The following is a 27,018-nucleotide window of genomic DNA, read 5'->3' as shown; positions in this document are numbered from 1 at the left end:
TCAAACTTTTGTTACCGTGGCTGTATCGCACATGTAATGCATATTCGAATGGATGCTTTTAGCTGCCAAGTATTTGCTAAACACGATTTCATCATCAAAATTTTTATAAATATTCGAATTTATACATAAAATTGCACTTTTCCGAAAGTAATCACTTTTTCAGTATACAAAGTGCATAATTTAAGGCGTTTTCATAAAATTTACTAAATTTAAAACTTGAATAATTAAAAATTGAGAAAACTCGTAAAAGCTTTGCGTAGCATTTTGCATACTGGGGTGGTTAATTCAGGTGGAAAACATATTTTTGGCACATGCAAAGGTATTTCGTTTACTGATCAATTTCATCCCGAAAGCAAAATTATTGATTTTTTATTTTAAATGATATTTACCTATTTCAATATAATGATTTGTAGTAAAAGTTTCAAACTCGTTGACTGATGAGAATCGTGGTCGTACTTGTTTTATTGCTTTGAGTTTGACTTTCTTTGGGTGATCGACTGTACGTTGGATGATATCTTTAATTGGCATTTCAGTCTAATTTGGTCAATCAAAAACAACTATATGTTTTCTTAACTGGACGTTTCAAGGATTCTGTAATGTTTGAGTTTGACCATATCGCTGCATTCGAAATCACGGTAGCATAAGTGGAAAATTTTTGACAGCTCCTCCCCTCTTAAAGTATATTCTCCCATACCTAATAGAAGGCTCCTAGCAATATCATAAACTTCCCCTAAAATGCTACATCTTTTTGGTTCCTAACAACAAATACTTCATGTCATCATTTTGCGTGTTTCTCTCCGGTAGAAAAAAAAAAATGTTTTTATCCAGGGCGTTTTTTACAGATATTTTCATATATTAAATTAAACATAGCTCCATATGTCTGATTCACAAGTCTATCTAATGCAAAGTATTTATTTTATTCTCCTATAAATAAGGAAACTTTTAAGTTGAAATTCGACTTCTGGTTGATATTTTGAATTTCTGTGTAACAGATCTGGTGTTCTGGTTCAAAAGAGTATCCTAAATTATATTCTTTGTATTGGATAGATTTATAATTGAAACAAATAAAGCTATGTTCAATATTAATATGTGAAAATCCACGTATAAAAATACCCAAAAATTGGTTTGACTCAAAAAAAAACATTTTGTTTTGGGTTGGATTCAGATAATAGCAATTTAATTACTTTGATCCATTTTGAATTAACGGTTGGTGTGGGGTTTGGTTCTCCGAAATAGGATTAATTTAATTTCGCAAATGGGCATGTATTCCAAATTGACTTCAATTTATTTTTTAACTTTTTTTAGCGTGATCGTTTTTTCAATATTTCAATTTTTTACTTGAAAGTTCACACAAATTCCTTAAAGTCACACATACCACACTTTTTTGTAGGTCATGTTATTTTTAAGTTACATTGGTATAAAAAAATGGTCAAAAACTTAAGCCCTTTTCAAATATTAGTGTAGATAAATTAAAAAAAAAAACAAAGTATGCAACGTTGTTTTAAAGCACATAGTCTTCATACCTACACAATTCCATTGAAATCTGAGAGGGTGCTGCCTACCCCAAAATCTAGTTTGCGGGAAATTCGTCATGCACTCTAAAAAAAAACACGCAACCAAAAATGATCAAAGTGCCATAACTTTTTTGTACATTTTTTTACCACTATAAAAATTCTAGAGATGATAGCTAACAGAATGAACTTTATTCTCACAAAAAAACACGAAGGTAAAAAAATAGCTTTTTGAGATATTTGATTTTTAGTAACAAAATTCAGTTTTTTCAGAAGAAAAACTAAATAAATTTTTCAATGTGTATTTTTCTGAGAGCCGCAATATATTATTCTACAACTTTGCTGAAGACACCTTTCCGATCGAACAAGCCGTTTCCGTGTTATAATTTTTTATTTGTTTGTGTTCCATTTTTTCATAGGCTCTAATTGAAAGTTAGTCGAGACAAAATATGAACTTTTGATATGAAAAAATGGTTTCTCACATAAAAAGGAATAGTATACAAAAATATCAAGTAGCTTAAAAACATCGATTAAAATGGATTCGTGCTGGTCCGTGGAAAGCCTCAGTTGCATCTTTGATTCACGGTACTGTCAATGATATTTTCTTGATTTTTTTGGTATCATATTTCATGTCACATATTACGCACCCACTTGAAATTACGGTATTTCCTGTACGACAAAAAGCAAAGCACGTATAGGTGGTGCTGGCTGCTTCAGACAAGGTGACGAAGGTATTGACGACATGGGGTAAGCTGAAGCTGTCAGTTCTCCTGAAAAAGCGTGCAGGTAAGATGAGATGGATTGGATCCCTTCCTTCCCATCAACCGGCACACGTACATACAACGATGTGGGTAAACCGGTAAACTGCTTCTAGCCCACATAGACGAAGGTAGGTAGAGCTGAGTCTGCAGCGGAAATGGATATGAAAATGTAGGATACGCTCAGCTCATGGATGGATGTCCGGATAGAACTGTGGGGATGGTTTATTCCGGCTGCCGGCCGGTCGACCGTGTTCCGCTCAAGATGAACTGCTTTGCCGAGAGGAAAAAAAGCGCAATATAAATTATGAACGGATGATAAAGGGCAATAAAAATAAAATGTAAATTTTATCGAGTGGGGTTGATCTATTGCGGGCTTGTAGCTTGCGGCTCGTCGCTTACCGGAAGGGATACCGTGACCCTTTTTGCCTGGCCATGCTTCGACCCGACTCGGTGGTGTTTATACCTGTAAATGGGGTTTGCGGCGCTTATCGGTTTACACTGATTTATTTACCTGTTGGGCGCTAGGGTCCAATCCTTGTGACCATTTCGCAGTGATTTTGGGCAACGCGATTTGGAAGGGTTGCTGTGCACGTGTTCTGACGGCTGCTTCTGCCATTGCTGGTCCCATGTTCGGGTTGAGTTCGGCTCCAAATTGACATTGATATGATCTAATCAGAGGGACAACGGAATCGGTGAAACGTTCAGTGAACAACGTGTTTGATGGGGATGGTGTGTAAGTGCTTAATTGAATTTGTTGCATTATTCAGACGCGGTATGGATGCATAAATAGGCAGGAAATGTTTCACTTGTTTTCCTGCATTTCATTTTCGATACTGCTTTTACGAAATGATTTTTACTTTTTTATCATTAGCTGCCAGATTTTGAACAAAACGATTATTGGAATTGCTGGCCCTAAAGCCACAGCTGTATAAAGGCGTGGATATTCAACATGACCAGGCTAAGGAGAACTGCTTCGATTCCCGGTCGGTCCAGGAAATTTTCGTAAATGATATTTCCTTGACTTCCTTGGGCATAGAGTATCTTCGTACCTGCCACACGATAAATATACACAACACATGCAAAATGGTCATTGGCAGAAAAATCAGGTATCAGAAGGCCGGCTCCAGAGGCACGTTCTCCATTTGGGGCATTTGTGCCATTGCCAAAATAATTGCCTAATTCATCATCTACCTGAGGGAAAAGGAAGGAAATAAGGATAAGGATGGGGATAAGGACAGGTGGGGAAATAGGAATAAATAACCTGGAAGTAGGTACTAACGCACAAGCGTACCACAATGGGCTTAAACAGCGCCCTGAAAAGGGCACTGAAATAACGCATAAAGCGAAAGAGAGCCTATAGCTCCTTACCACAGCGGGTTAAGAACAACAGAATATCTTGAAAATTCAGGTTTCTGAAGTCAGTTTCAGTTAATAAGTGTTTACCGAATACTCGGAAACGCAGTTGCGCAAAAACTGGACAGTTACATATCAAATGGTACGAAGTTCCATAATCGGATTCACAGCTATCACATGCAAATGAATCAGCTTGCTGAATATTCGCCATGTGATAGCTGAGTCAGCAGTGGCGAGTCAATGCTTTGACCAGAATGTTGCAATTCTGTTTTGACAGATTTGTAAGATACTTCGTCACCCTTGGAGATGGCTCAGTACGATACAATTTGGTTTGACGACATGACTTCAAACTATTGCAGTATTGTCTGTGTTGAGTGGCAGACCAGGTGTGAATCTGAAGCTTTACCCAACACTTTGATATCGGAATAGCTGGCTCAGGGCCAATGAAGTCATGTGATTCTCCAGTGCGAGCTAACTCATCAGCCAATTCATTTCCAGCGATGGAAGAATGACTAGGCACCCATACAAGGTGAACAGGGTTTGCTGAATTCAGCTCCTCGATTTGAGTTCGACAAGCAATAGCTACCTTTGACCTGGAGTTGGCCGAAGCAAGTGCTTTAATAGCAGCCTGGCTATCTGAACAGAAGTATATTACTTTGCCCATTACGTGCTGCTGAAGTGTCGATTGCACTCCGCACATAAGAGAAAAGATTTCGGCCTGAAAAACGGTGCAGTGTCTACCAAGTGATGTTACACTGCTTGGCCTTCGAGAAGGGAGCCATCAGTGTAACATACGATGCCGTCTGAAATACTTCTCTCCAGATATCCAGATGTCCACTCTTCCCGGAAAGGGAATTTCGTGGAAAATGTCCTATATGGAAAATTACAAGCAATTGTAAGATCAATTGGAGCAAGGACAACTTTGTCCCAGCTCACCAAAAGTGGAAACAACGAGGTGTGTGTTGAACTGCGGTTCACAGGAGTTTCCTCTAGTAAACCGAGTACCCATAGACCATAGGTTCCCAAACTTTCAGGTCGTGCGACCCCCTTTTGCCAGCAGACGTAGTTTTCGCGACCCCCCATAGAAATTCCCTCATTTGGTGTCTATTACAGACGAATATTTTACTGTCTTTCGCGACCCCCTGAATGAAGGCCGGCGACCCCCCTGGGGGGTCGCGACCCACAATTTGGGAAACCATGCCATAGACGGTAAGTGCAAGAAAGTGCTTCTTGTTTGAGATGAATGTGTAGTGGGGCAACGTCAAAGAGAACTTCGAGCGCTGTCGTGGGAGTTGAAGAGAACGCCCCAGACATCGCCATCAAGCACATCCTTTGAAGATGGCCTAATTTTGATTAGATCGATCTTACTTCGCCCTTTTGCCACCACATAAGACATCCATAGGCCAATATTGGACGAACAACAGTTGTGTAAATCCATTTGATATACTTGGGTTTTAGACCCCAAGTTGTACCAAAGGTTCGCCGGCAGTGCCCGAAGGCCATACAAGCTTTCTTGATTCTGAAGTTTCATGAGGTGTCCAGGAAAGCCTGGAATCAAGAATGTCTCCAACGTACCTACTTTACCTGTTCAGTCACATTTATTTCAGAATCAAAGAGACGTAAAGGTCGAACACCATTACGGTTTCGCTTTTCTGTGAAAAGAACAATAGATGTTTTACTTGGATTTACCGAAAGGCCATATTGGCGACACCAACCCTCAACTACCTGGAGAGCATTTTGCATCAGGTCGAAAAGGGTGCTGATGCGCATACCGGCTAACAATGTTAGGTAGTCGTCGGCAAATCCATAAGTAGGAAAACCGCTATTATTGAGTTGCCTCAATAGCGTATCTGCTACGAGTTTCCACAAAAGTGGTGATAAGACTGTTACCGTTTGTAACAGTAAGTCTGTGTATTTGTGTTAATTTGTTTATTCTATTGCTAAAAAAATATATACATTGCATGTTTCCGTGTTATTTATTCAAATAATTTCAATTAGGGGCCGTCCATATACCACGTGGACAGCTTGGAGGGGGGAGGGGGTTAGCTAAAAGTCCACGCTTGTCCACGGAGAGGGGGGGGGGGGGGGGGTGGTTGTTCGTCAAATGTCCACGTGGACAACATTAACATATAAATTAGGAAACAAGAATCAACAAACGAAACAAATTATGTCGCATCATTGATGAGACTCTCTTCAACAGTTCTTCCATACATTTTATTTTATTATACAAAAAAAATATGGTACTGATTCACAGACTAATTTATTTTAAATTATCAAAATTTCTAATTACTTAGTTTTCTTCATCGAGGAATATACTGGAGATTTAATATGGAGTGTAGACCATGCAAATGTTGGTGTTTCAGTCAGATTTTTTTGTTTTTTGAAGTTCTGTATGAATTTTTCTAAGTTTCATGTCATATTTTTGAGCTACTTCAAAGTTTCAAAATACATGTAGGGATTTGCAAAGCTTATCTCTAAAACGTTTTTTGTAGGTTCTTTTAAAATTTAAGATGTTTCTAATGGATATTGAAGTCTAAGCCTCGCCAATACAATTTAGTTGCTGTAAATTTTGGTTTTTGTAAGAATCTAAGAAATATAATCTTAGATTTAAGATTTAACAATTTAACAATTCAACAATCTCAACAAAACAATCAGACAATCATAGATTGAATAAATATTCTAAAAAAAAACACCATCTTCAACCAGAGGCTGTACAGACTAAACATTGAACAATCACTAACATTAGACGATAGACATTACACGAAAAACACCCAATTTCCGTTTGACGAAAATTTTTCACCAACTGGAGCAAGAATCGAACCCACACTCTCACAAACATTAAGGTGAATTAAAAACAATGTTGAAAACTTGTAGGTACCTATTTTGTGCTACTTGTTTGTATTCTATGTAAAGCTATAGAATATTTTTATTTTATAAAGTTTTCAATTATATTTAAGACATGATTTACGAAAAAAAAAACTTTTCAAAATCACTTTTTCTATTTTTTTAGAAATGTGAAAAAAAAACTTTTTTTCTGATGTCCACGTGGACAATGGGGGAGGGGGTAGGGGTCAATGAAAAATCCACGCTTGTCCACGGTGAGGGGGGAGGGGGTCAAAAACCATGAATTTTCTGTCCACGTGGTATATGGACGGCCCCTTAGCCTAATGCTATAAAGATACCCCTACACATCATCATCATTCAAACTCACCACACTGCGATAAAAAGCACCAATAGAGTAGTTACAGTTCAGTGGAAAAGGAGAAATTAAAAGAGAAAAGAAAAAAGAGAAGATGGCTATCGAACGACAGGGGGATCATGCAGCGTTGAGAGAATGACTCGGCCTATTTCCCGTAAGGACTCCATTCGAATCAGTCGTTAGAAGTACCGAAAATTAAATTAAAAAGTACCAAAGTTAGTTAAAAGTGACTAGTTTGAAATAAGCAATAATCTTACATAAGACGTGGTAGAATCAGGTGAGATTCAGCAACATCAAAGTTGGAAGTGGAGTAATTTCGGTACTAAGGTGTTACTTTTCTGGTATTAGGACCTGTTAGTTTTTACCCAAAACCCGCTTCTTATCCGGCATTACGGCTAGAGCCGGTGACCCGGAGTTCCCGGACGTGCCAAAGTGGACCGTTGGGCTAGGTCGAAGTACCCGAGAGTTTGCTGAGAGCCCCGCCATCGTGAAAACGCGAGGTTTTCGGAAACCTAACCTCGCCGGTTCTCAAACCAACTGTGAAGCCAAGTTGGGAGTCGATTCGGACCCCACGGAGTACTACCGATCTTCGTGGTCTCCCCAACGCTCGCCAACCGCCGTGGCCGCTGGTCCAACCCCCAGATCGAAACCAGTACCCACCAAGCGCTCCCTCCAATTCTCCAGCAGTTCCTGGCCGGTCCTATAGGTATTTATTAAGAACTACAGAACACACACACAGACTTGTAAATGCTAGGACAATAAAACTGTAAAATTATAAATCACCAGCTTTTTTTCAATTACACCCACATATCCGAGGTCTGATTAGCCGACTAGATTCCACTCCAGCCGACCTTGAGACCAGAGAGGTGCTCCAGATCGCGCTAGCCAGGAAAAGAGGTTGTTGTAGAACCCGGCCTCACACGACAAGCCGTTGCTCTGCCAAGCTTGCCGAGGTCTTTTGTCCTGGTAGCACGTGTGCTACCCTACCTACCAGTAACAAGACTCCCCCTTGGGGGCATCAACAAACACTCAATTTCCTAATCGCCGCTTGACGCAATGTCGAGAAAGATGTCGGTTTTTGAGCACTTGGTGAATCCAATTGGAAATCATTGGAGATATACCATGACCCCGTGCGGCTTCAAATATGGCATCGAAAGGCACGTTGTCAAAGGCACCCTCGATATCTAAGAAAACACCCAAGCAGGATTGCTTTTGAGCGAATGCCTTTTCGATATCGTAAAAAACTTTGTGTAAAAGAGTCACAATGGACTTTCCAGATTAGTAAGCATTTTGGTTCACTTGAAGAGGCACATTGGCCAGATGAACATCACGGATGTGATGATCGATAATGTGTTCTAAGCATTTCAGAAGAAAAGAGGTCAAACTGATAGGTCTGAAACTCTATGCTTCTTCAAACAACGCACGTCCCACTTTCGGAATAAACTATACTGTAATATCCCGCCAGGAATTGGAAATATACCCTGTAGCAAAACTGCAAACAAGTAGTTGTTTCAAAACATGTTTGATATGATCAAATACCTTCTGAAGCAAAATAGGATAAATCCCAACTGCCCCAGGAGAATTAAAAGGAGCAAAGCTATTTAGTACCCATTCAATCGATTCTAGAGTTATGATACTCCGAGCCGAAGCTAAAGAATCATAACTACAAGAAAAGACATCAGGTTCATCCGAAGATGTAATATCCACACGGATGTGTGTACTGAACAAACATTCCAAAACTTCCTCATCAGAGGAAGTGAAATCACCATTTGGTAAACTAAGTTCGTTCACTTGAAAATCCTTAGATTTTGCAAGGTTTTTTTTTCAATCGACTGGCTTCACTCAGACTGGAAACATTTGTAAAAAGGTTTTTCCAGCCGGATCGTTCAGCAGAGCGATGAGCTTTCTGGTAGGTCTTACGAGCCAGCCTGAAAGCCTCTGATCCAGCAGAACGTCGTCTGTTCCACCTCTTTCTACATTGTTTCCTGAGCTTCGCCAGATCAGAGTTCCACCAAGGGGTTCCTCTTGTGATCTTCACAGACCGTAAAACTTCCATGATGAAGGCCGTTGTAGTATCAACGGCATCATCTAAATCACTTGGAGTGTCAATGGATGGTGAGTATCCATGAAATTCGGCTGCAACCAAATCGGTAAAGAGATCCCAGTTGGTTGGCCGGCGTTTCCTGAAACGCAAAGTTTGCGAAGTAACATTCACATGTTCAAAAAAGACGTAGCGATGGTCAGATAAAGATTCTTCATCTGACACATGCCAATTGGACAGCTCGTGACTAATTCTACTAGAGCAAAGCGTTATGTCTAACACTTCCTCTCTAGCAGATACCATGAATGTTGGGCGGTTACCTATGTTAAGTAATCCAAGATCTGTACTACTTAGGTATTCCATCAAACTGGAGCCTCTCAAATTGATGTCTGAGCTGCCCCAGATTATAAGGTGAGCATTAGCATCACTACCAACAATTAGTGGATGGCCTTTTGAAGTGCAGTATGCAATGACTTGCTTGAAACCATCCGTAGGGGATGGTTCATCATGCGGTAAATAAACCGAACAATAAACGTATTTCCTGTTGAGGTTTCAAACAGATACGTCGATTGTGATAGCACATACATCTCTAGTAGTTAGTTCAGAGATGAGTGTAACAACGATTGCGTTGTTGACAAGCACACATGCTCGAGGCATGACACGTGAGTTTGCTATTTCATTTTTACTGAAAGTAGGGTAACTCTCGCTGAGACCGTCCCACTATTTACACCATGTCTTCAAAAATGTTTAAAGTGGCGATTTTCTGAAAGTCCTCCCCAAAAAAGTAAGGAAAATGCATTTGGTTAATCAAATTGGTGGACCCCCCGTTAGTTAGAGCCACAAGCATTTTGGTGAACCCCTCGATTTTGGTCAATTCTCGGATACTTTTTCAAAACGACGTATAATATACGCAAATCCTATGTTGATACGTCGTTTTGAATAAGTATCCGAGAATTGTTGGCTCATTTAAACCGTTATAACTCGAAAGTTTCGCCAGAAACCACTTTAAAACTATAGGTTGTTGGAAAGAGAAAAGATAGAGGTACTCTTTGCAGTTATAAAAAGTTTGGTCGGCCATATTGATTTCGGCCGCCATCTCGAATTTATGTACCAAAACATTTTTTTCACCTTGTTGGCAAACACCGATTTTCAAATTTCTTGCGTCAATCGAAAGCTGGGACATTTTTACACAACATATCTAAAATTTAGAGATGTATCTTTTTCCTATCAAAAGTTATCTGCACTTTTGTAAATCATGACACGTTTTCTCCATACATTTCCATGCGCACCGGCAATGACACGCAACAGCATCAAAGTTGGCGCCTGCTTATATACACAAACGCACCTGCAGCAAAACTAGGGCAAATCGGAGGATCTCATTCTCATTTTTAACTGTTTCTCAACGATGCGGGCATTGCTCTTTAAACTTTTTTGGTGTTTTGAAAAGCTGAAACTTTCAACTTTTCATTAGTGGATTCAGATTTGGAATAAATGTTCGTAAACACTGTGAAATAACGCTGCATTTATGTAAACAATCGGCACCTGGCCCAGTGCGCAAAGGTGGCATGATTCACAAAAGTGCAGATAACTTTTGATAGGAAAAAGAAACATCTCTAAATTTTTGATATGTTGTGTAAAAATGTCCCCGCTTTCGATTGACGCAAAAATTTTGAAAATCGGTGGTTGCCAACAAGGTGAAAAAAAAGTTTTGGTATAAAAATCCAAGATGGCGGCCAAAATCAATATGGCCGACCCAACTTTTTATAACTGTAAATAGTAGCCCTATCTTCTCTCTTTTCAACAACCTATAGTTTTTAGGTGGTTTCTGGCGAAACTTTCGAGTTATAACGGTTTAAATGAACCAACAATTGACAAAAATCGAGGGGTCCGCCAAAGTGCTTGTGGCTCTAACTAACGGGGGGTCCACCAATTTGATTAACCAAATGCATTTCCTTACTTTTTTGGGGAGGACTTTCAGAAAATCGCCACCTTAAACATTTTTGAAGACATGGTGTAAATAGTGGGACGGTCTCAGCGAGAGTTACCCAGTAGTAAACACCGGGTTCACAAGGTTTCCTAGATAGAAATTCCCCTTACGAAAGTAAGGTTCTTGGACTAACGCCACTTGGGCTGTACCATTTTGCATAAGTCTGCAAAGATTAATCGTTGCTGTTCTTTTATGCTGAAGATTGATTTGAGCTATCCTAACCGTAGCCACTACCCAATCTAGGCAAGATTAAACTCTTAACAATCACAGCACAAAACAAGAACTGCAACAATAAAGCCAGATCGGTATCGATTTGAGTGCGCCAAAGGCGAGGATGCACAGAATACACTGTATAAAACGCATAATGTGAAACCATATTGGTGAAAATTTATACAAATTAACAACATCTTCATAATCCCGCCCTTATTCAGCCTCAAGTATGAGAGCGAAGAAGGGCAGCTGATTGTCTTGGCGAAACACAAGGTCCACCGCGCTATTACTCCGGTTAGCACAGTAAGGGCAAATACTGTGGAGGGTGTCCTGGTACTCCACAGGCTCCGTTTGCGATTAGGTTTTTATAAGACCCCCTAACCATTCATTCCTAGGCACGGTAAGCGGAAAGCCGCATAACACATTGAATTAGGGGTCACCTGATTAGTGGACTCCTACCACTAGAACAGGCGGTCTGTAGTGCTATTTTTAGCCAGTTGAATCACCGCTACCGACACAGCTATCTAGGCTGATCGGGAAAAGAAGTAAATATTTGTGATCAACTTCATAAGGCCCGAAAAGCCGACAAAACTTATTTCATTATACAAAGCTAAGATTTGTCTTCTATCATGTCCAGTTAGTCTTCTGAAAGTTTAATAAACACTATCAGATCTGTTGGGATATTCTAGGTCATACAAACCGTTCTTGAGATTACATCCTGAAGTATATGGGTGTAACGGTTTATTCTATAGTATAGCTACGACTTGTTTTCTATCATGTCTAGTAAGTCTGCTGAAAGCTTAATAGACAGTATCAGTTCGTTGGGATATCCTAGGTCATCCAAACCGTAATTGAGATTACATCCTGAAGTCTACGGGTGCAACGGTAACTTCTTTTCTTATACTAAGCTACGATTGTTGTAGGGAAGTTAAGAAGTATTAAAATATCTCAAGGTATTAAAATATCTCAAGGTATGGCTCTGAGTATCATAGAAGCTCACGTATCTGGGTGAGTTAGACCAGGTAACGTAAATTTTTATAGCACAAATAATGACTACAATGAATGCAGATTTGAAAAAAAAAGAGTTCCATTAAAGTTTGAACAACCTTAAATATTTCAAAGGTACAGAACAATGTCTACTAGTCTTTGAAGAATATTAGTAGATATGGTAGATATGGTAGATATGATACATAATTCATTAGTCAGTGTAGCAGGGTAGAATTGCAAGTATAGATATAAAGTTGTATACTCCATGAAAGATTGGATGATCTAAAATATCACAAAACTATCATAAAGTAACCCTTGAGGGTTCATGGATCCTATTTGGTTGTGTAACGATACTAAAACGAAATCATTTCATGTTACAGTGGTTGTTTTATCAACTAAGCTCCATAATCGTAAGGATGGCCCATAATACGCCTATTGTCTCTCGAACTACTTTGATAAATATAGAGGATTATGTGTGTGAAAAATTACCCTAAGTTAAAATTCACGAATAAAAAGAAATATAAAAAAAGTGGATTATGTAACACTACTTAAGGTAGTGGCAAAAGCTATTATCACAAGTGTAGAGCTCAAGCTTAGATCTCCGAAGTAGTTTGGTTGATCTGGAATATCTCAAAACTATCTTGGAATGACTCGAGAAGCGCCAGGGGTATTACAGAATTATTGTGAGAATTACTACTATGTAATGTACGGTACATTACATATTCTGTTTTATTGAATGTGAGAATTTGTACAGTCGTATCTGTGTTGGGGTCATATGACTCCTCCGGCTCCAAAGTGTAAAGCAATTGACCATCCGGGGTTAGTTGGAAAATTTTAAGACTGGAAGTTATCTTTCTACAGGAAAAAAAGTAAAAAAAAAAATAAAAAAAAGTTAGGTGAGCAAAAATGCCTATGTATTGTTGGAAAAGTAAATGATTTACAAAATCGGGCGCATGAATGAAATTTCATTCAAATTGAAAAATATCGAGTTAAAAATGGCAAATCCTCCTTCCTTCTTGGAATAATTTCAAGTATTTCGTCAGCAATATCTCCAATCGTACCTTCAAGAATAAACTCTTAAAAAAGCTTCATCACAAACAACTTGAAACACAATTTGAAAGGAATAACTATGAATTCTCTGGAAAAATAAATGATTGATATGTTCTGGTGAGATGAGGTAAACCAAAAGAATGCTGTAAATTATCATTCCCGAAACGAAATCGCCATTACATGTAGTAAAGTTTTCACGAAGATTCAATCGAGAAGATTGATGAACTCGCACGTTCTACTGAATAAAGCTTCTGATGACCCACTTTTATGAACCTTGCAGGCAGGGTAGTACTGCGTGACTGCATCCTAGCTGCGAAGTTGATGTCGTCACCGAGGCAATAAAACACAACATCCCGTTTGTTGATAAATCGATCATCTTCGGGCAGTGACTTTCAACTGAGTTGCTTAACTTACTCGATACCGAGGGGAAAGTATGAACGAACGAACGAACGTCTTATTTGATATTGATAAAGCATCCATCCATCATCCACTGCTAGCCATTGACGGGGATGCGCCTTCGGTGGGAGTTAGCTCCACAGCCAGCGTGGACTTCATGTCACCGAGTGAACATTCTGTTCTCCAGTGCTAGGCTAAGCCGATTCATACATCTTTCAGAGGGCGGAAAGACTTTCGAAGACATGTACGCTTCGTAGCTTTTTTTCCTGATCGAATAAAACGTTTTATTCAATTCGTTTGGTGTCTTATGCGGGGGTCCACATGGAATAGGAAATAAAAACGTGAAGAGTCTGCCTCCGCCATATGTGTGGATCCTAACATGATGTGTGTCTTGGTGTAGGAGGAAAATGTTTCATCATATTGCTTCCTCTTTACTTTTGACGAGCTAGGACTGTGTACGTACAAGGTCAGCCATTGCCGGGTGATTTCTGAACATTACTGCCGTGAATCGCAAGTCAGTCCCATATGTAAAAAGTAGGCATTGAGAAAATGGCCTCTAAAGTTTTCAAATTCGATTTCTATGTGAAACTCGAAAAAATCGCCATGGATTGAAAGCTTCTGCGATCATCACGAAACTTTAACATATTGTTTCAAACGTGACAATGTAACAGTGAAAAATATAAGACTGGCTAAAATAGTGTTAGGTTTTGTACTAAAGGGTGGATAAGTTCGTAATGGGACTGACTTGCGATTACATTTCATTATGGGACAATCTGACTTGGTGTTGTTTTTCAATTTTTCTGAACAAGCTATCCAGCTTTCCACGCTCGCCATAATGGCGGATGCCATAAAAAGTTTGACAAGAACTGTGCCCGAAACACTGAACTGAAAACAGAAAAAAATATTCGCAGCAAGCTTTGGTTTCTACAAAAAACCATTTTGTTGTTTGCTGTTGTCAAGGCTGGGTTTTTCATTTTCACTTTTTCTTCCAAATTGCGTTATTTCAGGATATTAGGTACTAATACATTTAATTTTTATTTTAGGAAATACCGCATGAGACAAGTTATTCGCATGTACCTATTATTTATGCTCGAATGAGAAACGGAAACGCTACTTGGTATTCACGGATGGAATTGTGTCTTGTGACCCTCTTGGTGCTAATCGGTCTCGGCAAAAATCGGTCGGTCATCAAACACTACCACCCCTTACTGTCCTGCTCCCGGCCTCGAAACCTCAATGCAATTGGTACATTCAACCCATTTTCTAAATAATCACCATTGTATTTCAAATAAATTGATATAACTTTTGAAGACATGAACCCAAGAGGTTCATGGGAAAGAATTTCGAGATGAGGAAGTAGTTTTACTGCAAACTGTTGGTAAAGAGTTTTATTCATTTATTTGCTTTTCATTAATATGTCCTAATGTCCATGGAACCTCCCCAAGGGCTCCACTTATTTTAGTACGTTTTTATTGCTCTCTGCAAAGTAACGTCGTGAGATAGGAAATGACACGTGAGTGGTTTTGAGCCGACAACGTTTTGAGAACCAACAACAAACTGATTACTACACGAACTTGTGTAATTTTTTGGAGTGATACATCACGGACCTCGGTGGAGCAGCTAGGTCTAGTTATCTTGTGCAGGCAGTAGCATTGGTTCACCGGGTCTTGTGTTTGAACAGGCATCAGGAATACCCATACGCAATCACTTCCGAAATGTAGCGGACTGTTAGGGAACCTGATAGAACTGGGGTTGATAGCAAGTGATTATTGATTTAGGTTTGCGTTTCCAGTGAGGTTTTTTCGGATTACAGAGCCAAGAAGTGGTCACGATGTAGTTGAAAATGGACGCTGCGATGACGGGAACTATGAAAAAACGAAGACATTGAACATGAGCGGATTGAGCTCATATTCGAGAGAATTCTTCATGTAGCGAATCCGTTTTGCTTTCAAGGATTATAAATAGCATATGCGAATAAATTGTCTCATGCGGCATTTCCTAAAATAAAAATTAAAATTATTAGAAATAACCTTAAATAACGCAATTTGGAGGAAAAAGTAAAAATGAAAAACCCATCCTTGACAGCAAACAACACAACGGTTATTTCTAGAAACCAAAGCTTGCTGAGAATATTTTTTTCTATTTTCAGTTCAGTGTTTCAGGCACAGTTTTTGTCAAACTTTTTATGGCATCCGCCATTATGGCGAGCGTGGAAAGCTGGATATATTTTTTTTTGCACGCAGCTGAAAGATCATCCAAAGAAATTTCGAAAACGGCCATTAACTCATTTTTGCCCAAAATGCAGATGGGACTGACTTGCGATTCACGGCAGATTAGGTTATGGGATGGAATAGAGTGCAACATATTATGAATTCGTTTAAAGTAAAGCTAGAAGCAAAGTTAAAGAAAAGCTCAAGTAAAGTTAGAAGTGAAGCTAGGAGCAAAGCTAGAAGCAAAGCTACAACAAAACTAGAAACAAAGCTAAAAGCAAAGCTAGAAGCAAAACTAGAAGCAAAACTAGAAGCAAAACTAGAAGCAAAGCTAGAAGTAAAGCTAGAAGCAAAGCTACAACAAACAAGAAACCGTGGTAAAAGATAAAAGCAAAACTAGAAGCAAAGTTAGACGCAAAGCTAGAAGCAAAGTCAGAAGTAAAGCTGGAAGCAAAGCTAGAAGCAAAGCTAGAAGCAAAGCTAGAAGCAAAACTAGAAGCAAAGCTAGAAGCAAAGCTAGAAGCAAAGCTAGAAGAAAAGCTAGAAGCAAAGCTAAAAGCACAGGTACAACAAAACAAGAAACCATGGTAAAACCAAAGATAAAAGCAAAACTAGAAGCAAAGTTACACGCAAAGCTAGAAGCAAAGCTAGAAGCAAAGTCAGAAGTAAAGCTTGAAGCAAAGCTAGAAGCAAAGCTAGAAGCAAAGCTAGAAGCAAAGCTAGAAGCAAAGCTAAAAGCAAAGCTAGAAGCAAAGCTAGAAGCAAAACTAGAAGCAAAGTTAAAAGCAAAGCTAGAGGCAAAGCTAGAAGCAAAGCAACAAGCAAAGCTGGAAGCAAAGACTAAAGCAAAACTAGAAGCAAAGCTAAAACCAAAGCTACAACAAAACTAGAAACAATGCTAAAAGCAAAGATAAAATCAAAACTAGAAGCAAAACTAAAAAAAAAACTAGAAACAAAGTTAGAAGCTAAAGCTAGATGCAAAGATAGAAGCAAAGCTACAACAAAACTATAAACAAAGCTAAAAGCAAAGCTAGAAGCAAAGCCACAAGAAAAGCTAGAAGCAAAGCTTGAAGTAAAGCTTGAAGCAAAATTAGAAACAAGCTTGAAGCAAAGCTTGTATCAAAGCTAAAAGCAATCTACAACAAAACTAGAAACAAAGCTTAAGGCAAAGTTAAAAACAAAACTAGAAGCAAAGCTAGAACAAAACTAGAAACAAATCTAGATGCAAAGCTAGTTGCAAAGCTAGAAACAACGCTAGCAGCAAAACTACAAGCAAAGCTTGAAGTGAAGCTAGATGCAAAGCTTGAAGTAAAGCTAGAAGCAAAGCTAAAATTAAAGCTACAACAAAACTAGAAGCGAAGCTGAAAGCATAGCTAGAAGCAAAGCTTGAAGTAAAGCTAGAAGCAAAGCTAGAAGCAAAGCTAAAAGCAAAGCTACAACAAAACTAGAAACAAAGCTAAAAGCTAAACTAGAAGCAAATCTAGAAGCAAAGTTAGAAGCAAAGCTAGAAGTATGTATGTATGTATGTAGGTAGCCACCATCCTAGCTTGAGTCTTGCTCTGCATGCAGTTCCACTTAACAGTAAAGATCAATTTCATTACCACCCTGACTTCAACATACCGCTGTATGAAGGGCCAAAAGGGAGTGTGGCGGACCCGTAAGTAGAGACACTTACGCGAAATCCGCGGGTTTAAGAGAATCTCCTTCCAGCAGTATAATCCAACAGGGTGAATAATGAAATTTACATTACTTGCCAAGCTTTCTACGGGATGGTTTGTTACGAGAAGGGCGCGTCAAATCCATTGCAACTGTTGGGATAGAAGAACCCATCTACAAGGATGTTATAGTTACTTCTCACCACACTCCGGCTGGCAATCCACTCCGTCGTACAGTTACAACTTCAATGATGCCCTGATGCACCCTCCCAACCCAATGTAGTTATATGGTTATGTAATGATTAAAATATAACATTTAAAAGAAATTTATGATGAAATATAATGAAATGTAATGTTATGTAGAGAAATGAAATAAGATATCAATTGTAGATGAAGTAAATGAATATTTTTCGATGACGAAGTCTTTTACATCCTAGATGGTAGGGTAAAAGAGTATTATAGTATCAAAACGTCAACACGATAGATGATATTTAATCAATCATTGTATGAAGAGCCAAAAGGAGGTGTGGCGGACCCATAAATAGAGGCGCTTACGCGAAATTCACGGATTTATAAGAATCTCCTTCCAGAAGTATGATCCAACAGGGTGAATAATGAGATTCACATCACTTGTCAAGCTTTCTACGGAATGGTTTGTCACAAGAAGGGCACGTCAAATCCATTGCATTTGCACCCTCCCAACCCTATTTAGTTTGTTACGAACGCGACACGTGAAGTACATTAGAAGCAAAGCTAGAAGTAAAGCTAAAAGCAAAGCTACAACAAAACTAGAAACAAAGCTAAAAGTAAAGCTAGAAGCAAGGTTAAAAGCAAAGCTAGAAGCAAAGCTTGAAGCAAAGCTAGAAGTAAAGCTAAAAGCAAAGCTTGAAGCAAAGCTAGAAGCAAAGCTAGAAGCAAAGCTAGGAGCAAAGCTTGAAGCAAAACTAAAAGCAAAGCTAGAAGCAAAGCTAAAACCAAAGCTACAACAAAACTAGAAACAATGCTAAAAGCAAAGATAAAATCAAAACTAGAAGCAAAACTAAAAAAAAAACTAGAAACAAAGTTAGAAGCTAAGCTAGATGCAAAGATAGAAGCAAAGCTACAACAAAACCATAAACAAAGCTAAAAGCAAAGCTAGAAGCAAAGCCACAAGAAAAGCTAGAAGCAAAGCTAGAAGCAAAGCTTGAAGTAAAGCTTGAAGCAAAACTAGAAACAAGCTTGAAGCAAAGCTTGTATCAAAGCTAAAAGCAATCTACAACAAAACTAGAAACAAAGCTTAAGGCAAAGTTAAAAACAAAACTAGAAGCAAAGCTAGAACAAAACTAGAAACAAATCTAGATGCAAAGCTAGTTGCAAAGCTAGAAGCAACGCTAGCAGCAAAACTACAAGCAAAGCTTGAAGTGAAGCTAGATGCAAAGCTTGAAGTAAAGCTAGAAGCAAAGCTAAAATTAAAGCTACAACAAAACTAGAAGCGAAGCTGAAAGCATAGCTAGAAGCAAAGCTTGAAGTAAAGCTAGAAGCAAAGCTAGAAGCAAAGCTAAAAGCAAAGCTACAACAAAACTAGAAACAAAGCTAAAAGATAAACTAGAAGCAAAGCTAGAAGCAAAGTTAGAAGCAAAGCTAGAAGTAAAGCTTAAAGCAAAGCTACAACAAAACTAGAAACAAAGCTAAAAGTAAAGCTAGAAGCAAGGTTAAAAGCAAAGCTAGAAGCAAAGCTTGAAGCAAAGCTAGAAGTAAAGCTAAAAGCAAAGCTTGAAGCAAAGCTAGAAGCAAAGCTAGAAGCAAAGCTAGAAGCAAAGCTTGAAGTAAAGCTTGAAACAAAACTAGAAACAAGCTTGGAGCAAAGCTTGTAGCAAAGCTAAAAGCAATCTACAACAAAATTAGAAACAAAGCTTAAGGCAAAGTTAAAAGCAAAACTAGAAGCAAAGCTAGAACAAAACTAGAAACAAATCTAGATGCAAAGCTAGTTGCAAAGCTGGAAGCAACGCTAGCAGCAAAACTACAAGCAAAGCTTGAAGTGAAGCTAGATGCAAAGCTTGAAGTAAAGCTAGAAGCAAAGCTAAAATTAAAGCTACAACAAAACTAGAAGCGAAGCTGAAAGCATAGCTAGTAGCAAAGCTTGAAGTAAAGCTAGAAGCAAAGCTAGAACCAAAGTTTGAAGCAAAGTTAGAAGCCAAACTAGAAGCAAAGCTAGAAGCAAGCTTAAAGCAAAGCTTGTAGAAAAGCTAGAAGCAAAACTAGAAAAAAAAACCCTAATTAATCCACCTAGCGGTGATGGCGCCTTTCTCGTGCCTTCGAAACCCCATTTCAATAAAACTCATGCGAAATGTTGATGTGTATCGCACTTTCTAACAATAGGGTCCTAAAATTAAAGACGAAATCTCGCTTATATTGAATAATACGATCAAGCATGGTATTCTAATCGGAATTGTACTTTACTCAAACTTAAAAAACAAAGGAATAATGAGAAAATTTGAAATAAGTAAAATGGTAAATAGTCCTACTTTGACACTTGAGGTCAACCTTGTGTGACGGAGCTCGACATTTTTCGCACTGGGAATTCAAAAAGGTTCCTATCTGACATACACGGTGAAAAAACATCACTCAAAGTATGTGTTGTAAGCTAGGGACGAGACAAAAGACTAAAAAAAATAAAAATTATATATTTTCAACTACGGTTAATAAAAACGTCAAAAAATGAGTACATATGTACTCTTGTACCATATATATTGTTGTTTAAAACAAGAATCTAGATAGGACTTTAGGAGCCTATTAACAGAAATCCATTTCATGATACCAGAAATCATATCGTTTATCTGGCTTTCAATGCTTGCGCCTCAAACTCTTAAGAAAAGACGCTATTTTGAATTTGAAGCCGTCATTTAGGATTTAAATTACCATCTTGGATGTTCTGGTCGCCATTTTTGGAATTCAGACATCATCCCCATACCAAATACACCAATAATGCATTGTTTCAGGCCCTAAAACTTCATTAAACAGCCGAGATTTTGAATTCGGAACCGCCATCTTAAATTTTAGATCGCCATCTTGGATATTCTGTTCGCCTTTATGGATTCTGGACGTCTTCCCCATACCAAATATACCAATATTGTATGGTTTTAGAGCCTAAAACTCCATTAAAAAGCCGCCATATTAAATTTGGAGTTGCCATCTTAAATTTTTGATCTCCATCTTGGATATTCTGGTCGGCCTTTTTGGGCTCCAGACATCTTCCTCATACCAGATATACTCATATTGCATGATTTTAGAGCCTAAAACTTCATTATACAGCCGTTAGAGCATAAACCTCCATCAAACAGCCGCCATCTTGAAACTGAAGCCGCCATTTTAGATTTTAGATCGCCATCTTGTATATTCTGGTCGCCATTTTTTGACTCCGGACACCTTCCCCATACCAAATATACCCATATTGCATGGTTTTACAGCCTTAAACTTCTTTGAACAGACGCCATCTTGAATTTGAAGCCACCATCTTGGATTTTAGACCGCCATCTTGGATACTCTAGTCGCCATTTTAGGAGTACAGACATCTTCCCCATATCAAATATTGCCATATAGCATGCTTTAAGAGCCTAAATCTCCATTAAACAGCCGCCATCTTGAATTTTGAGCCGCCACCTAGAATATTTGGCTGCCATCTTGAATTTTGGGCCGACATGGTGGAGCTTCTGGTCCCCAGTGTTGATTTCCGCACAAAACTCGTCAACCATGCTAAAGGTTACAAAAATCGCCGCAGTTTGATGTTTGATGATGGGGCTAGTTCAGTTTTATATAGGGCCAGTTCAACCGGTGCTGGTCCGGATCACTGAAATGGCCATAACTCCGGAACGCCTTGGCAAACAATTCCGGTTCGATTCAAGCTATAATCCGAAAAATCGGCCAATGGGAAGTGCCTTAAAAGTGAGTGAACTTATTTTGCGCACATACCTACTACATACATAGACACATACATACATAATGTCAATTCATCGAACTGAGTTGATTGATATATGCGACTTGATCCTCCGAGCCTTTTTTAGAAAAATTGTTTTTTGAGTGAGGGAACGTCCATAAATTACGTCACGCTTTAAGGGGGAGGGTTGGTTCAGTAAAGTGTGACAACCCACACAAAAATTTCAGAGGTCTCATACAAAAAGTGTGACATAGGGGGGAGGGGGGGTTGAAAATGGACAATTTTTGCGTGACGTAATTTATGGACACTCCCTGAACACATAATTTTTTAGTATACTAAGTGTACGAGAAAGGCCAAACACTACTTTCGAGCTTTTTTGCTTCAGTTATCTAACTAAACCAATAGATTTCAAGATCTTTTTTGGTAGCAAAATTTAATAATCTTTCAAATGCGATAGGTCAAACTTATCGCATTTGAAATATTTTCAAGTTAAAGCCAGTTTGAGGCAACAAAAGTCAAAAACATGTAAAGTTCAATTATGTACTACGTAACGGTTGAGATTTGACCATATGCGTTAAACTTTTTTTTACCAGTCTGAACCTGTTTGCTTGCTAACGTTCATAAGGTTATCAAAAAATCCGAGCTTTGCTGTGTCGCATACATAGGTTCAGTTCAATTTTATATTTGGCCGCTTTCGGAGCGACACCCGGAACTGGTTACAGCACTACCGGCTGTCCCTAATGTGGTCCTAACCTATTTCCTTGATAACCAGTCATCAGGTTATCAGAAAAGCCGTTATTTGTTGTATCGCATGCATGGGTTTGGTATTCTTTTATATTTGGCCACATCCCTCGGGACCCACGGAACCGGTTCCGGACAACTACCGGTTCAAATATGGTCTGATACTGTTTTTCTGCTAATCGTTCATCAGGTTATCGACAATGCCACTGTTTGATGTGTCGCAAGCATGGGTTTGGTTCACTTTTATATTTGGCCACTTCCGGTGGGACATCTGGAACCGGTTCCGCAACAATACCGGTTCAGATATGGTCTGATATTGTTTTCCTGCTAACCGTTTATCAAGTTATCGAAAATGTCGCTGTTTGATGTGTCGCATGCATGGGTTATGTTCAATTTGATATTTGGCCACTTCCGGGGGGACACCCAGAACCGGTTCCGGAACACTTACCGGTTCAGATATGGTCTGAGACTATTTTCTGCTTCCCGTTCATCAGATAATCGTAAATGCGGTGGTTTGATGGGTCGCATGCATAGGTTTGGTGCATTTTCATGTCGGGCCCCTTCCAGGGGTACCGATCCGGAACACCTAAATGGCCATAACTCCGGAACGGCTGGACCGATCCGAACCATTTTCAATAGGAAACAATGGGACCAGATGCCGCGTCGAATGAACTGTCGGTCATTAAAATCGGTTGAGGTTTACTGCCAAAAACTGATGTGAGTTTATTTGTACACACACATACACACACACATACACACATACACACACACAGACATCACCTCAATTCGTCGAGCTGAGTCGATTGGTATATGTGACTCGACCCTCCGGGCCTTCTATCAGAAAGTCATTTTTGGAGTGAACATATAGCCTTTCCAGTACACTTTGTGTACGAGAAAGGCAAAAATCTACAACAAAACTATGAACAAAGCCAGAAGCAAAGCTTGAAGCAAAGCTACAGCAAAACTAGAAACAAAGATAAAAGACTAGAGCTAGAGCAAAACTAGAAGCAAAGCTAGAATAAAACTAGAAAAAAATCTAAAGGCAAAGCTAGAAGTAAAGTTAGGAGCAAAGCTAGGAGCAAAGCTAGAAACAAAGCTAGAACAAAACTAGAAGCAAAGTTAGAAGCAAAGTGAGAAACAAAGCTATAAGCAGAAAAAAATATAGCAATAAAGCAAGAATAAAAACTAGCAAATGGCTAGAAATGTATTTAATAAAGAACTGAAAGTAAATGAAGTGGAAATGTTAAAAATAAATTAAAGCAAAAATATGGAACAAAGTTAAAATAAAATATCGAACAATAGTACTTACGAATGTATACTAGAAACTATCAAAACCTTATAGTTTTTGGTTTACCTTTGCTTTCACGTTTTCTTCATCATATCAAGTTAGACCGCTCCCTATAAATTCAGCTCATAAACGGTCTTTACGTTCCACATTGTACCATCACTTTGCCCTTTTCGTCATATAGAAAGTAAAAACGAACACACCATTTTCTGGAAACACGAGACGGATGAGCCAACTGATGGAAATCCTTCCACCCACAGCACACTCTTCCACTGCAATTGTTTTCATTCCCAAGCTTAATCTGCCAGCCAACCCACCACCGCACCGCCACGCCACAATCGGAAAATCGTTGCGAGTTTCAACTTTGTATGGTACGGGAACACATTCACTACCCTACCTATTGCTGCACAATAACAGACCCGGGGCAAATCTGATGAAATAATAAAAGTGTATAGGAAATAACCCCACCCACCCCTCTTCCGTTTGGACTGGTGTCTTTTTCTGGTTCATCTTCATCTTCTCCTTTCCGGCTGCTGGGAATCAGCACCAGCTAAGAGTCGGTGCAGGTCGTCCAATGACGTCGACGAAGAACCGAGAGATGAAGATGGGTTTATTTCACAAGGATCTCAAGTTGATAGTTTTTATTTGCTGCTGCTGCTAGGATCTCCTCCACCACCGTTCAACTTGAACTAGCAGTCGATAGGTAGCTCTGCAAAAAGAAACGCACTTGAAGGGGTATTTACACTGGCTGCCACTGCACACAGGTAAGAAGGCGACCTCATCCTGTGAGAATCTTGATCTAGGGAATTGGAGCATTCGAATAGCAGACTCATTCGCTTCGTCTGTCGGGCTGGGGTATGTTTCGGAGAATTTTATTGGCAATTTTATCTACTGGAACGAAATGATGTGTGATATACTGCGAAGTTGCTTTGTCTATCGAGCTGGTCGTCTGGACGCTTGGAGTTTCTTGAACGTTTACAGCCCTATCTTACGGGAATCGAAAGCTTTTACGATTTACGGGTTGATTACCTTGAAGACATTGAAATCTTACAGTCTAGTTCTTTTTTTTTCTTATTAAAGCAATAGTGTTTGCTGATACTTACCTAATTTGTCTTTCTTTACTTTACTCAATAGTCATTTATACAGCGAGTTCGAAAAAGATCATTCTTCTGCACGAGTCGTACATTTATCCAACGAGATTTAGGCTACGAGGGGAAGGAGATGTAGAAAATTGGCCACAAATTGCTACGTCATTTATGGACGGCCCCTTATCATGATAATCTAAGGTATGTGACTTTTATCCCTCCTACTATTAAAAATTTCTTCCCGGAACAATGAACTTGGAGAAGCGGAGGTGATCGCGATCTCTAGTAGCAATGCATATTATACAAACATTCCTTCCCTTCCTAGATGACCGTCAGGACGTGGCCGGTGTCGTTATCGACTTAATAAAATTTGGAATTCTCGAAGGTGCACATTGAAAACGGTAAGCTACTCCTAAGCTCCATTTGATAGTGCCTTTCAGTTTTTGATTTTTTATTAAATAACGAAACAATATTTTCATATAGCCGAGGCGGTAAACGCACGGGTATTCAGCATGACCATGCTGAGGGTGACGGGTTCGATTCCCGGTCGGTCCAGGATCTTTTCGTAAAGGAAATTTCCTTGGCTTCCTTGGGCATAGAGTATCTTCGTGCCTGCCACACGATATACACATGCAAAATGGTCATTGGCAGAGGAAGCTCTCAGTTAAAAACTGTGGAAGTGCTCATTGAACACTAAGCTGAGAAGCAGGCTTTGTCCCAGTGAGGACGTTACGCCAAGAAGAGAGAGAGAGAATATTTTCAAAATCGGTTTTCGTGCACATGTAGAGCATGAATCAAGGTATCTTCTGATTTTTTTTTGTGGTGGAAAAAGTTTTCCATTTTTGCAGAAACCATTTTTTTGTAAAATTTAATTCAAAATGGTTTCTTCAAACACGAAAAACATTTTCCACCACGAAAAAAAATCAGGAGATACCTTGATCTATACTCCACATGTGTACGAAAACCGATTTTGAAAATATTGCTTCGTTATTTTATAAAAAATCAAAAACCAAAAAGTGAGGAAATGGATCCAGTTTCGCCTTAAGTTCAAGCCTTGGTATCGATAAAGCCTTCAGTGGTGCCACCTTGGTTACCCAAGTAACATTTTCAGTTTTATGAAGCACTAGAGGATTATTATAAACCTACATCAATAAAACTCTAGCCAAAGCAAAATTATCCGCATTGCTTCTACCATAACCTCAGGAAGATTACAATCTTGCTAGTTGGCCCATCCTGGGGAAGGTTTTGAAGTGTATTCAACAAAAGTAATCCAGCATTTGTAGTAACCTTTTCTAGGGTACTCTACCTAGGTAAATGCTATGCCCACTAATAATGACTTTTATCGTAACTATTCTGAATTTATAAATTATATCTGGTCTTGATAAATTTAGCATGAAAGAAAAAACAAAACTGCCAGAGATATATTGCAAATAATATGTTCCAAATTTGCAAATTTCGCACGATGAATATTTATCGTATAGTGACGTCATACCAATTGCCCAATGAAATTTTATGTGAAATATGCTAGTAAAGATGTGGAAAAATAAGCGCCCTCTTCGAAATCGTTAATATAACATAAAAATACCACCTGAAAACATGCTAGAAAATCATCACCATACAAGAAAAATTCAACAATCCAATATGTCGACGACGAAAATGTCTATTTTTCTATCATCTCCAGTTTGCTTTCATAAAAGCATCATTTAACGCATAATGTCTAGTGAATGCATTTGTAATGACCACCTGCAAGCTAAATGGTTACGTTAAAAGCTAATCTAAAACCGTTTCGTTATTTTTTTACTTATATGAAGACTAAACAGCAACCTGCTAAAAATTTGACAGCTGGAATGGAATGTTTACATTTGAACCATCAATTCCAGTGGAAATACCTCGGAAGACACTGCAAACGGCAGAAATTACGTACGATGGCCCTTTTCCCATCGGTTATCATATTAAATTATCGAGAATCGAGTGGTAAGTAGCTGAATATTTAGATGAGCGTTGTTCATAGTGGCAATTCATCCTTCAAGTTAACAAGAGATGCCGGCTATGTACCTCTTTCATGATGTGGCACAGGCGAGTGCCTCGTAAAGTGCCCCGTTTGTTAATCCGTCCCTGGATCTGTTCTACTTTCACGGCCTAGAGAATGCCGAGATCAACTTCCACCCGAAGCTAGCTTTGCTTGACAGCATAGATTCTTGTTGGCTAGCGTAAGAGTGCCATTACGGGATGTGAATTATGGGCCAAAAACAAAGATGGCACTCGGTCAGCAGGCAGCTGCTGATCAGCTGGCTTAAATGCCGTTTGATCTTAGATAAAACCGTTTGGCTTACTCGTGTCTTTTATAATAACAAAGTACACTTATGGGATATTTTATCACAACATTTATGAGTCAATGTTTGTAGATTTAAAAGAACGGTTCTCTAGAGGAACAGAATGCTATAATAAACTTATTTTAAATGCCATGTCATATTTGATTTTAAATTTTGGCTACAGAAGGTTATGAAAACAGTTATAAGTAAGATTTTGAACTGTGGCTATTTTGCATATTCAAATACTTCCTGTAGACTATACGGCATGTTTGCTGCTATAATAAAACCTTTATAAATTATCGCGAAAGCTAAAAGGTTGTCA

The 27,018-nt window shown here is 38.9% G+C and overlaps 1 protein-coding gene across 1 annotated transcript in view; it reads right to left on the bottom strand.

Moving 5' to 3' along the window:
* Positions 1–27,018, bottom strand: part of LOC109411980 (uncharacterized) — a 78,420-nt gene that overhangs the window by 35,177 nt on the left and 16,225 nt on the right. The window contains exon 3 of the mRNA XM_062857072.1: positions 2,784–2,940. Coding sequence (XP_062713056.1) covers positions 2,784–2,940 — 157 coding nt within the window. The remainder of the gene's footprint in view (positions 1–2,783; positions 2,941–27,018) is intronic.

Source organism: Aedes albopictus, chromosome 3, assembly GCF_035046485.1.
Source record: "Aedes albopictus strain Foshan chromosome 3, AalbF5, whole genome shotgun sequence".
Lineage (NCBI taxonomy): Eukaryota > Metazoa > Arthropoda > Insecta > Diptera > Culicidae > Aedes > Aedes albopictus.
This window is presented reverse-complemented; position numbering and strand designations above follow the sequence as displayed.